A 13,567-nucleotide genomic window follows, 5' to 3' on the forward strand; every position below is an offset into this window, starting at 1 on the left:
TCGCATGTTGCGAAGTCCAGTCGCGCAAATAGTCCACGCGAAGAGATGGTGCTGTCTCCCTTTGCCATGCTCGCCATGCAACTCAAGGGATTGTGAGAACCTGAACTTCGCTTTCGCTCGGGAGTCGAAACCAATTTGAGGACCCACTGCTCCTCGCTGCTCCAAGCAAGCACTGAGATGTTGAAGGCGTCAAAAACGCTGACAAAGACTTGCCGCAGATTGACCGGCTCCTAAGGTTACTAGGATTTCGAAGGACAATTCTGGCGTGTGATATGCGGCCCGGCCACGACAATACACACCGGGTTGCGAGCGCCACGGAACACAAGGCTGGGCGTCATGAACCGGCACGAGGGGCTTGTCTTTCGAGAAATATCTCCTATTCGTAGAACTTTCACCGACTTCTCGTCATTACTTTTGATACGCAAACAGCGATCCCATACCCTCGGACCAGTTCTCACCTTGGGTATCTCGCGCAATGCTTCGAGAGCAGCGGCTAGGCCCTAGTGATATAACCTTAAGTCCGCGAAAAAGAACATCGACTCTACTTCGCGATGGTGGCAGGCACTTTTTAAATGTCCACCAATCGTGAAGATTTGCCTCACAGATAGCATTCGGTGCATCTTCGGGCCTCCATGTTCATATGCCCTGAAAACGGGGGTGCAGGCGCATGATAGGACCACATATGGCTGGGCCTGATTCGGGGTTTCTCGTACCGCAACGGGCTCATCAAATCTAGCCTTTCCTCCATTTCCTGAGCTCTGACACTGCGCCGGCCTCGGAACATACGACGACTGTATAGAGGAGACCTTGCCTTTCGTCTCTCCACGCTCGGAATTTCGAATGCGAGGTGCCGATTCTCCAGCAATCGGTGCACGACCTCTGCTTTTTCTGCCATGTCTAAGTGCCAAAGTCCACGGAATCGATGGAATTCGCTCGTAGGTACCCCCGGCGGCAGGCAGTTGGTTGGATAGACATCAAACTTGCCCGTCAGTGGTGGACCTCTCTGTAGCGCCAAGTAAAAAAGTCGTAGGTATCTATTCATTACTCCAGGCTGAAAGCCAGCCCACTCACCCATAACCATAACCACAACCACAAGAGAGACTCGAATCCTCGCCTCACCCCACCTCCACCCAGTCGAACTATTCGCCCCTTTCCCCAGCCCACGACTTCCGGATCTCCAATTTCCAAGTCCATACTTCACCTCCCCCTTCCCCGCCTCGAAACCCCAATCCTCTCATCCCTCGTCCTCGGCGCTTGCCCCTGCTGCTCCTGCTGCTGCCTCTGATGCGCAATCATCTCCTCCTGGCCCGCCTCCATCATCTGCGTATCGGTCATCGTTTGTCCTCCAGCGGCGGCTGCCAGACTGCGACGCACGGCCAGCGCCGCTTCTTTTGCGCGGCGGTCTTCGTAGGCGGCCACGTCTTCGGCCGTTATGGACAGAGTTGTGGCGGGGCGGCGGAGCATTATTGCTGACTCTGCTCTTATTTTTCCTCTTGTCTTCTCGGTCTTGGGGAGATGTGTTTGTCGTATGGGATTTCCTGAGGCGGCCCGTATTGATTCGACGAGTGAGAATCGATGTGTCCGATGTGAGTGGAATGAGTTGTGGGACAGGGCTGATGAGACTCTGGAATGAGGCGCGAGATGAGATCGCGCCAGGGAAAAAAAATAAGGCCAAGAGTGTTGATGGTAATTCCTTAGGCTCAGAGTCGTTTATAACCACTTCGGGCTTGGAAATATGAAATTAGAGAGTTAATCCGTCGAGTGATATGAAGCACAAGAACCGAGAGCCGAACACTGGGCGGGTAAGTCGACGTCAGTTGAGGTGTCTGAGAAGAATCAATGTTTGAAGTTGGTGTTGGCAGGCTACAATTGTGTGTTGACGTTGACATACCGCGTTAGTCATGCACACTCGAGATGCTGGAGGCGGAAGGCGCGGCCACCACACTGGGGGTCATCGGCCTTCACAACTTGGTCATTGCCACTCCTCTGGCCACAGTTGAGCAATCGCCATTATCAACTTCGAAGTTCGGTGATACTTTCAACGCGAGTTTGATCTCATATCATTGTGTCTCTTTAATTTGTTCTAATTTACCTAAAGTTTGTACTTCGTAGCTTCTCATGCCCAGAATTGTCCTTGTCGCCTCAAACCCATTCAAAACGACTCTCATTATATCCCATAACCCATTTCAAAATCCACAATACCAATCCGAATCCAGACTCCAATGCTCATTCCCAGAAAAGAAAAAAAAAAAATAAAGAGAGCAAGGAAAAAAGGCCGGTCAGGCTCAATCTACCCTGGGTATTTCCCATATCCAATAATGCGCCTCACCCACAAAGACAAAAGAGAAATTCCCAGAAAAGGATGGTCTTTCTCGAGAAAGAAAAATTGACAAGACTCCAGCAAAATATGATAACCAAAGAAGAAGGAAAAACAAAGTAAAAGAGCCCGCCAAAAAGGTACACATTCTTCTCACCATCCCGTCCCACGACTGCCTAAAAATCACCCGCCGAGCAAAACTCGGCCTCCCACCGAAGAAAGTCGCCCAGATCATGAACCAAATTCGACCCCATCGGCACAACATCCGCATTATTGCCCGCGTCCAGCTCCACCGGCCTACCGTCCCGAGATAGACTCGTCTCGCTTTCGCAGCTGCTGCGCCTGTACTTGCGCGGATGGCCCTCGATGGTCCACCGCTTAATCTGGCATCCGCCGCCCGTGGAGAACTTGGACGTGTCGGGCTTGCCTTCGTTCCAGAATCCCGTGGGGTAGTCCAGCGCGACGGGGATCGGAAGGGTGGTGTAATCTTCTTCGTCGTCTTCCTCGTCGTCATCGTAGCAAGAGGACGAAGCCGAGATGGGGGAGGTGGAAGAGGACGACTCGTCAGAGCCCTCAGGCCGATCACCAGGCTGCGCGGGGACAAGCTCGCCGATTCTAGAGAAGCCTAGTTCGCCTAGCCACTCCTTAAGGTCGGCGATCTCCTCCTCCTCCGAGTATTGCGGCGTGAGGTCCGGGCTGCCGTAGAAGAAGTCGCCGGCACCGCCCATGATGGCCATCTGGAAGGCTGTCCAGTCGAGAGTGTTCTCGGTGTCGAATTTGAGGTCGAGACCGGCTTTGGCAATGCGGATGGGCCCGTGGCGGATGCCGGGCATCGTAAAAGTGCAAGGGTTCGACTTGAAAAAGACAAAGTCTTCATCCTCGAAGGGGTCATCAAGGCTATCCGTCGTTGGTGTGTTGCCGTGGATCGGGAGCTTGACACCCTCATCGTCTGTTTCGTTTTCTGGAGTGGTCACTAGGAGTTCGGGTATGGTGGGCATTTGCGATTGAGTGTCGGTGTTAATATAGCGAGCAGGGTTCTTTGCAGGAAGGTTAGGAGCGGGAGAGGAGGATGCGTCCGGTGTCAGAGGAGAGACGCCGTCCTCCGCGGGAGTCGTGTTCCTTCGGACTGAGAAGTCCCGACGAACTACGTCATGGGTAAGTTCCTGCTGAAACAGCAAATCTCTGCGGGGTCCAGCAACTGCAGTTGAAGCACCAATACGCTTAGCCAAATCCTCGAGGTGGAAGGGCTCATTGGGACTCTCCGGATCCTCGAGTTTGATGCTTGGGATCGCCTCAGTCGCCTCCGCCGATTCCCCCTCCTGCTGCGACGCGGCCCTTTGTTCCCGCCTCCGCTTATAGTCATTGACCTGCTCAGGCGTGACCATCTCGTCAACCTCGATCTTCTTGAACATTTTTCCGGTCAAGAGATCGGTGATGTTATCCGTAAACGTCCACCGAGACGAATCCTTGTCCATCTTCTTGAAGCTGGGTTTTTTGGTGTGCCTATTTTTCTTGCCTTTGCTCTTGGTAATTGAACCGCTGCGCACGAGTGGTGTCCCCTTTGTCACGCGCTTGTCCTCTTCCGGGGCGGAGACACGTGTGGGGATGGGCGCGAGGGCAGGTGTAGGTGGACATGGGAGCACGGCAGACTCGGACTTGGACCGGAACGTTCGGATGGAACCAATATTAAATGACCTAGGGCTCCCCACGGGCTTCCTGGGAATATCCCGTGGCTGTTCCATGTAGTCGTGTTTGTTGTTACTGAGGTCAAACGAGCGGGCCGGCGACACGGCCCGTGCGAAGGGGCTTGAAGGACGTAGTCTCTCCACGGGATAACTCGTCAAGGACCGTCGCTGGGCCGAGTGGCGCGCGGTGTTGCCAGAGTCCGGACTTAACGAGCTCATGGCTGTCTGGCGGTCGGCTTGGGATATCCTTGTGAACCCGGCCCTCGGGTCCCGGCGAGGAGGGGGATGATTCACGGGGCTGAATTGGGGTGCGGCGGGAAGGGGCTTGGCGATGTCTTGGAGGATATCGACCATGGTGTCGACCGAGGTTTGTCTGTCGGCGAAGGAAGGCCTGCGAGGTTGGAGTTGCCTGGGGCGCGCGTGGCTCGACGACCGGGGCTTTTGCGGAGGAGAGGGAGGAGCGGAGTAATAGGCGTCTCCGTCCCTAAGCCTTTGGGAAACCGGTCTTGGGGTGCCGCGATCCACCTTTGATGGCAAGAGGTATTGTGTGCGTTCGGCCATGTGAGTATGGGTGTGTGGTAGTTGAGTTCTCCGAAATTCTGAGTCCCGTTCTTGATGAAAATCATCTCTACACGTATCACAGGTACCATCGTCGAAGCACTCCGGGGCTATATATATTGTCGGGGGCCGAGACCTCCCTACGTAAGCGACGACGGGGCTTTGCAACGCCATCTCAAAGCGATGGGTTTAGTGAAACCCGAACGCTGGGCTCTCGCTTTGTGCTTTGGTTGCTGACTGGAACCAGAGGCTTTCACGATGGGACGATGTTGGTGGTGGTGGTGGTGGTGTGGCGACCCGGACTAACAAAGACGGAAGGCGGGGCAGGATGTTGTGTTTCGGTGGCTCGAATAAGCACAACTCGAGATGCTTAACGCTGAGTAGTGGATTTTATCGGCCCTAACGAGTTCCTTTCTTCGAGGGCCCTTGTCTCTTTTTTTGGATGGGGGCAAAGAAGGGGGATATCGGTGAATAAAGTCGCGTTGTTGGTGTAGTATAGTAAGGCACGAGGGCAAGGACGAAGTGGTCGGGGAAGCCTTTTAGAAAGGAGACCAAGATTGTAAAAGTAGGCGAATGATGGAAGAGGTCAAGTCGATTATAAGGAAACAACAACAAAGAAAAATATCAAGAGAGGCGAGATGGAGGATCGGGAGAAACGGAAAGGGATCGAAGGGAGGGATAACAGATGTAAGATCTTCTTTTTTTAGGGTCGGTGTTGCATCTCTTTTTTTTGTATGACTGGCTTATACTTCGTACGTGACGTTTCTTGCTGTCAACGACATGATGGGCTGTTTTTTGGTTTAAACTACATTCTTAATACGTTCTACTTCTATTCATGTACGGATTCGGACTGGGCAGGCTGCAGGTATGCGGCGAGATTGGAAGGGTTGCAGTACGGTACTCGCAGGACGGGGCAATGTTGTGTGGGATGTGGGATGCATGCGGATTCGAAAGGGGGGTGGAAGAAGGAAAAGGGAAGAAAGAGAAGAAGCGAAGAAACTAAAGGGAGGGTGTGGTGGATCAAGCGTGAAGGTACGAAGTAGGGGTGAAGAGAAGATTCAGCAGGACATGGCCAAGCATGATGCGGCATGGACGAAGAGTCAAAAGAGCCAGAAGAGCCAGAAGAACCAGGCCAAGGTGGCATCGGAATGTTGGTCTCGGAGCGGGGCCATCTACTTCCAAGGATCAAGGTTGGCTGGATTCTTGTGTTTTTACTTTCTTATTTTATTCCCCGATCCAACGATCCAACGCTTATTATTTCCATCGAAGCGAGATGTTGGCTTCGTCCGCATATGTTTTTGTTTGCGGGGGAAAAGAGGACATCATTTGAAAGGTGTCCATGAGCACTCGCGGTTAAAGTGTAACCAGTGGAGTCTATTTCCAGGATCAGTTGGCGAAACAAAGGGCAGCGCATCTTGGGAACTGGTCGACATGGATTGCTTTCTCTTTCTGGTTTCTCCGTTACTTTGCGTACGAGAACCCGCGATTTCGGAGACTTCGGTGTCGACGTCTCCCTGAAGAAAGGCTGATTTTGTAGATCCTGTCTGTGTCTGTGGGAACTTTGTGGACGTGCTCCCAAACTAGGATCATGGCTCGTACCCTGGTTTGCCACATCGCAATAGTTGACTTGCGTTACTGTAATAGTTCATCGGTACAGTAGCGTAGCAGTGCTAGGCTATTCGTGCCTCGTCTACACTATACTGAGGATTTCGCAGTAATATGGCAGACAAAGATTTCCCCGATGTTACCAAGTATAAACTGGTGGGGCGCAGAGAAAGTACAAGTAGCGATGAGGGCTGCGCATACCGCATTGCAGGGAGGCGAGAGACTGGGGCGGATGACCAGACCCAGCCTGGCAAGGGAGCCAACACGTTTCTATTCCTGTCAACTTCAAAAGTAAGAATCGGCGGTATCACGACGTACAAAACTGTCAGAGTGCCATTGATTTCAGGGAAAAAAAAAAAAAAAGGCCCTCTTCAGAGGTTTCTTTGTGATGGTCGTTTGGGGGCCATTGAATGTGGAACTGGGTCGATTATTTTAGAAAGGTCTGGTGGCTGGGTGATGCTCTCTCGACAGACAACAGAGGATGTAATTGATGGCTTGCAACAGTGAAGAATAGAAGAGTCTACACTACAAAGTAGTGGACAGAGCGGATCGTTGGAAGAGCGCACGTGCGTTTGATTGCTTTGATCGATCTGTGAGGTTCGTGGACTGGACACTTGCTCCCCATTCAAAACTACTTCCAGATTAAAGTCTTCCCAGTTCATCCTTCTTCTCAGGTCCCTTGTTTTCAATACGAAATATAAATAAATATTTGTCAATTAAAAAATCATAAAACAAAACTTCAATGTCAGCTTCCCCCGCTCCGCTTTGCTGCCCTCGTGCTTGTCCCCATGCCTGTTCTCAAGCTTGTTGGGCCCCCCAAGTCGAAGCGAGCACGTTTCTGATTCTGGCCCCCACGACCTCTTGTTAGTTTCTGCTCGGCTCCATCCTTTCCATCCCTGTCCCGCTGGAGTTGAGAAATAAGAAATACCGAGGAATGGAAAGCACTAGGAATGAAAACCAAAAACTCCGGCGCACGAGTTCCTGGAACAAGGCATCATTGACGATTTACGACGCAGTTTAGTACGGAAACTGTGCAAAGTAGTTCCCTGTTAGTATCGATGATGTCGTTTCATTCTTCCAATTCATACACACTCATTCCTGGCCTCGGTCACCATAACGGGTTCGTCGTGAGGGGCAATGGACACTAGGTGTACTGATGTAGTACTGACGATCCTCAGTTTTGGCAGGGATCAAGGACCCAGAGGCCGAAGGGTGGCCCGCTCTATCGGACCATTGAACCATCTCCATCGCCAGCCATTGATCTCAAAGGCTGCTGAAGCCGGACGGGCGTTTCGTATCTCTCCCAGTCCTTGCATCATGTGCCTTGCCCCGTTTCCCCCAATCCTAACATCTGCAACGTAGTGTCCAACAGCGTTTAAGATAAACTAATACGTCAAAGGAGTTACGAGAACAAGGCAAGGAATGGGACCAGAGAGGAGAGGTAGAGAAGAACAAAAACGAGATGAAATGGTGCCGCGTTTCGGGCCAGTGCAGGACGTTTTATCGACGGACCGCGACTTTGCCAAACCTTCATTGGATCCGAGGGTATCACAGGATGGGGCAGACGAGCGGCGAGGTGCATCAATAGAGATCAAATTGATATTGATCGATTTGCTGCGTCGTATTGGTAGCTGATGACTCCTGCGACTTTAAATCTCTCTCCAGCCAGCTTTTCGGAAGAGACTTTCTCTCGTTCAATTTACACGTACCAGTGGACCTGCAGGGCACCCTTTGGAGCGAACTAGAAGAAACACGGAGCTCTAAAGACTCGGTACTGTCAAACAGATGTCTGGGGATATGAATATATTTCATATGTCCTCCAATCCTATCAATCCCATGGCCGGGAGGGCCCGATAACACCCCCGGAGATCGAGAAGGTTGTAACCACTGTCGAAACAGAAACGCCAAGGATCGGCTTCTCACAGCCACGCGGGCGGGAATCCTTTCGTCCGCGCCAAGTCGCAACTTTCTTTTTCTAGGGTCCATCTACGAAGTAGCAAGCGCATCAGCGCCGAAGGATCGCCAAACAAGAGCCGCGACTTGCAAGGAAGGAAACGCCATCTTCTCCACACATCTCTAATTTTCCAGTGCGAAGCAAAAGACCAGAAAACTACCCATGTCTCCAGAAAGGCCAGGATCCCGAAGCCACCAAACGCCGGCTCTCTTCATAAGGGCAACCACTGCAAAATGTATGATCGATCGATATTACATTCTCCCTCCACACAGTACCTGCGGAAGAAACTTGCGCCTGTGCCGCACCCCGCCGCCCAGGCCAAACGGGACCCGACCCAGGCCTATGCGCCGGTCGCGGAAAGGTGCAGCCCGTCAACAATCATCAGAGGAATCGTCGTCACTGACGAAGGAAACAAATCCGGCGTTTTCCTTTCATTACGGACTCTCAAGTGATATGCATCCTTGTATTCTTCTGGGCCCGTTGATTGCCCCGGTTTGCTTCACGTCGCCAGGCAAACAGATCCCTGAGCAGAAAATCCGAGTGGAACTATATTGACAGGGACGAGCTGGCAGATACAAATTGAAGCGAATTTCAAGAAGATAGCCAAACCAAAAAAAGCTTCACCCCGTATTACGGAAACGGTATTCCCGTGGGCCGGGGATGGAGATGGAGATAGAGATGGAGATGGAGATGGAGATGGATAGTGGACCTGAAGGGTTGTACTTTCGGACGAGGGACACGCTTCTGAAAGCACGAGAGATCTCTTACGTTTTTGCAGAGGAGTATCATTTCGGGATCAGAGTTAAGTCGGCTCGATCTCGCTCGATGGTCCCCAAGCCGAGACCACGAGATGCAAGGCTCACCCTGTTTGACGACGTCATCTTGTCAAACCAATTCCCCCAAACTCCGTCCCCCCCAAAAAGAATTATTTATGCATTGTATCTACTCAGTAGCAGGGTTATGGCCAGGCCAGGCCACGTTGAAAAGTCAAAGCATTGCTTGGGCTTAGACAGATGTACGCATACAGCGGGTAGATCTAATTATAACAGCCTTAAACCATCCTAGGTTACTCCCAGGATGCCCACTCTTCTAATCCTATTTTTCCCGAGTAAGAAATCCTATATTTCATCCGATAACAATCGAGGCTTACGCGCTTAAATCGAGGAATGACTGGCATGAACGGGATATTTTGCCTGCCGCAGTCCCGGTGGTAGGATGGACCGATCAAGACTCAGCCACGCTGCTCCGCGCTTCCACAAAACAAGAAAAAGCCTAGTGTAGGTAGTTTAAGAATAGACGCGGAGAGAGCTCAAAGCGTATCCGCACCGCCTTGTGTGCAGATTACTGGTGGATTTTTTTGATGATATCATGATGCTCTAGAGCCCATCTCCAACGTGATCCTTAATCGTGGTGTAGTTTTACATATTAATTATTCAAAAATACTAGAGTGGAGCATTGGCTAAATTTACTTCCCAACTGATAACATCTCGTGGTACAATGTTGGTCCTGAAGACAACACCGCCAGTCTTTTCGGGGCTGTGAAGTGCGACAATATTGAATATTGATGCAAGGGGGATGGTGAATACGATCAAGCGTTATTCCCGCCCACTCATCGCCTGACTCGAACCCATCAAGAAGAACCAACACTCACAGGACCCTCACCCTCTCACCACCTGTTATTCTCTAAACAAAAGTTTACTCCCATCCGCTAGACGGGAAGTCGGCCTGGCCTCATTTTTGCAGTGCCACCCAACATGGTGCCGCCTCCGGTTGTGATATAAACAAACCCAGCCTCCAAGCCACTGGACCCCAATGGTCCCCCATGTTGGTTTGAGTTTTCTCGGATTTCGGTCTCTCCTTCAAACAGATTTTTAGAAAAAAAACAAGTCCGGGACCATTGTGTCCTGGTAGACGCCCCGTTGGTGCGTTCAATGTGCAAACCATATCGAGTGTTTGTTCAGTATAGCCCCCACCCCCCCCCCCCCCCCCCCCCCAAAAAAAAAAAAACTCGCTTTCGGCCCCCAAGATACGGATGGTCTCAAAGAATGGCGTTGGCTTCACGCATGAATCGAGGAGTCGCGGTTTTGAGAAAGGATATACCCGCGTGCAGGGGTATGTAGGCTGCCTTTTTGAAGGCTGGTAGCGATGGGTACGCATGTTGGGTCCCCGGGGGCTGCTCGGGCCCGTTGGATGAGGTGGGGGAGGAGAAGAACTGGGCGTAGAAGAGGGTGCCGAGCCAGTATGCGGCCGCGGTCAGGGGGAGGCAGGACCGGGACTGAGAGGGACTGTTGGACATTGTGGGATTTTCTTTGGGGGCGAGTCTGAGATCAGAAAGGGAGTGTTACTGAGACGGTAGTGGTGATGAAGGGCCTCGCGACCGATGGTGAATGAATCCGTAAAAAGCTCGACATATATCAAAGGGGCCAAGGTGAAGGAAGGTAGCGTCAAGTCCTGAAGCTAGACTATTGGGCATCGCCTCACCATAGGCTCTGGAGCCCTTTTTGTAGTACTAACTCACTCGTTTCTACAAGAGTCCGGAATCTCCATTTGCTTCTCGGTCCTGTAAGGAAGAAAAAAAAAAAAAAAAAAAGATTATCAATAAAACAAGCTGGGCATAGCTTGGAGACCCGCTCATGTATCGCCAATGTCTCGTCCCTACACAAGCACGGAAACTATTCTACGGTATGACTGGCCCTTCTCCCGGTGACGTCTGTCTTGAATCCAAGTCCCAAACCCACACCTCCTATCCACTGCAAGTGCATCAATATAAGTCCCCCAAATAGTGCGAGCCGTGTCGAGTAGCATGGCCGTCAACGTACACCGTAGACTACAGGTAGAGCAGAAATCGCCAATCTCGGCACACACATTCCCTGGAACTTCCTGCCCGAAAGGAGGAATAAAGGCGATATCTCGACGAGATATCGTAAGACAGGTGCTAGTCCGGTCGTGTCTCGGCTCAATCTGTCTCAAAAGCCCGGCTCTCGCCCCCGTTGAGCTCGCCATGGCTCAAAACCAGGCTCGTATTGGTGGACATCGTGCATGAATAGTGCCTGGACAAGGCCAAACTATTCTCGAGATAAAGCTGTTCTGCAAGTCATCTTCAGCTAAGCCCAACGGCATACATTCCCGCGGTCGAGTTATCTCGCCGTTCTGAGGCAGGGATATGGCGCTCGCGGCTGTCGCTTGTGCTCGCAAAAAGCAATCCTAATAGACCCCGAGCCGAACTGATTCATAGAAATATGGATAGATGGATCTCTTCCCCTTATTTATATGAGGCAAAAAAGCATATCCCATATCAAACACAAAATGCGCACGCATGGACAAACACCTCGAGGACCCGTTTCTATTGCCATCTCAATCATACAGATCCGCTGCGTCACCCTCCTCCTCATCTTCACCATCATACCCCGTAAACGGCACAAACTTAAAGTCCAAGAAGCTCGAGCCCGCCCCTTCAACCTCCACCATGAACTGCAAGCTAAGCACCCCCTGCCTGTCGCCGCGGAAGCTCACCTTGTTCCCGATGCGCATGGCCTCGCTCGCCGCTTTGATGAAGTCGTACTTGAACGACTGGACCCAGCGCTCGTGGACGACGTGTGTCTCCAAGAGATGTCTCCCCTTGGAGAAATCGTAGCTCGAGCTCCCGTAGTCGCCGCCCTTTGTCGAGAGCGTAAGGTAAGGAGACGTATCAGACACCTCAATTAGGAGCTTCTCGGGCGCCATGGTTGCCAGGTCAGCGAGGGCATCGAGGAGTGAACGTGGTTGCATGATGATTTTGAACGCTAAGTCACCTCTATCAAAGGGGATATCTTCGGGGATTTCGGGGAGATACGTGACTAGATTGGCGGTGGTCTTGACCCCAAACTCTTCAATCGTGATGCTGAGAGGTGCTCCTTCCTCCGCGTACGTGAGCGTACATGTTCCCGGAAGACCTAGAGCCCGGTCGCTAAACGGAGCTGCGCCGCCTCTATTGTAGGATAGGATGGTCCCTCGTTCCGGCTCCGACTTCTTGGCAACGTCCATGGATCCTAGGATTTGTAGAGTTTCTAGGAGGAATCCCAGGTTGATCTGGAATGAGGGGAGTGGAGGCTGTTCGTCGTCCGATTCGCCATCTTGACTACTGCTCGCGGGCTGGAAAATGTATGAAGAGAAGAGAGTCTTATCAATCACAGCAGAACCTAGATGTGCGGACTAGCATTTAGAGTCCGAACGAATGAGAACCAGAGAGAGAGGGGAGGGTGGGAGAGAATGTGTCCTACCCTGCATGACTCGGGCATTGTCCGCCGCGAACCGGATGCCGCCCTCGGATATCTCGACATGGACCTTGTTGGAGAAGTTGATGCAACGCAATATTTGGTATAAAGGTCGGGTTGAGCTCGTAATCGCCCTCAGGATCGGGCGTGTCTGCTGTCGAGGGGAAGACATCCTCGCAGGAGACGATCACAGGAGATTGGGGAGTGATAAATGTTCGGCGAAGGTATTGGGAGATGAAAAATAAAATCCCTTGGTTTTTTTTTTTTGGTTTCTTCGTTCTTCAGTAAATTCGCTCTCTATTAATACAACGCCGAAAACTGGCAAGGTCCCTTCTTCGAAAGACCCAGGGGTATCTGATTCTCTATACGTAAACGCCCACAGCGCAGAACATGTAGACCACTCCGAAGCTAGGAAGAACATGTCAGCAAGTCCGCGCGGTAGAGGCAATCCTGCCCAAAATCATATAAAACGTACGCAAGCGCAAGAGACGACGGGATTCCGAAAAGGGCAATGTTGGCAAACGATCGGTCTGGAGAACCATCAGTGTCAGTCTTTACACATGCAATGGACAAAATGGTACCAAAAATGTATTCGATCGACCTACTCAAAGTGAAGGATCCGAAACCAACAAGGCCCAAGAGAACCAGGAAAATGGCGACGAGAAACTGGCTATCCTTGCCCACGGTGGGATTGAACCGGCTGCCTTGCGCAGCTTGCCAGATTTCGACCAGAGAGGAGTCCATGTGTTTCGATTGGCGAGGGCGTAGAGAGAATTCGAAAAGCGCCGGCGGAATACTAAGGTCTAAAGCGCGCCTTGCTCTTCGATGGGGACGTTGTGGATAGGAAAGATGATTTGATTGGGGTTGCGTAATGTCGAGGGTCTAGATTGTCTCTTCCACGCACGCAAGGCAATCCCACGATGAGCTGCACATGTGTATGGACAGCTATGAAGCAAGCTCCAGAACGTGTCCATTCCGAAAATGATTTAGTGCCAGTTTGACGATGCATTGGATTACATATGCAAAGCTAAGTAAATCACGTGAAATCTTCACTTGAACTTGAACTGGTTGTTCCTTCCTGCTTTCAAGCAAAGGCGTCACCGCACGGGCCACATATCCCTCGCCTTCGATGCGGAACAAGCCGTGTTCGTTTGTATCGTCAACTTCACTTCGAGATCCCCTCAAAGGAAACGTC

General features: G+C 51.6%; 2 protein-coding genes and 3 pseudogenes across 2 annotated transcripts; all 5 read right to left on the bottom strand.

Moving 5' to 3' along the window:
- Window positions 1–1,197: 1,197 nt before the first annotated feature.
- Window positions 1,198–1,464, bottom strand: SAPIO_CDS5619 (annotated as a pseudogene; the record flags this gene model as incomplete).
- A 1,029-nt stretch (window positions 1,465–2,493) lies between these two features.
- SAPIO_CDS5620 lies at window positions 2,494–4,563 on the bottom strand (annotated as a pseudogene; the record flags this gene model as incomplete).
- Window positions 4,564–10,157: 5,594 nt separating this feature from the next.
- Window positions 10,158–10,415, bottom strand: SAPIO_CDS5621 (annotated as a pseudogene; the record flags this gene model as incomplete).
- Window positions 10,416–11,473: 1,058 nt separating this feature from the next.
- SAPIO_CDS5622 (DNA repair exonuclease rad1) lies at window positions 11,474–12,544 on the bottom strand (the record flags this gene model as incomplete). The annotated part of the gene is made up of 2 exons (XM_016787913.1): window positions 11,474–12,297; window positions 12,379–12,544. 2 exons carry the CDS (start codon window positions 12,542–12,544, stop codon window positions 11,474–11,476), a joined length of 990 nt encoding a protein of 329 aa, XP_016642228.1.
- A 190-nt stretch (window positions 12,545–12,734) lies between these two features.
- Window positions 12,735–13,116, bottom strand: SAPIO_CDS5623 (uncharacterized protein; the record flags this gene model as incomplete). The annotated part of the gene is made up of 3 exons (XM_016787914.1): window positions 12,735–12,780; window positions 12,848–12,902; window positions 12,978–13,116. 3 exons carry the CDS (start codon window positions 13,114–13,116, stop codon window positions 12,735–12,737), a joined length of 240 nt encoding a protein of 79 aa, XP_016642229.1.
- Window positions 13,117–13,567: the final 451 nt, after the last annotated feature.

This window comes from Scedosporium apiospermum, assembly GCF_000732125.1.
Source record: "Scedosporium apiospermum strain IHEM 14462 chromosome Unknown SEQ_SAPIO_0099, whole genome shotgun sequence".
Classification (NCBI taxonomy): domain Eukaryota; kingdom Fungi; phylum Ascomycota; class Sordariomycetes; order Microascales; family Microascaceae; genus Scedosporium; species Scedosporium apiospermum.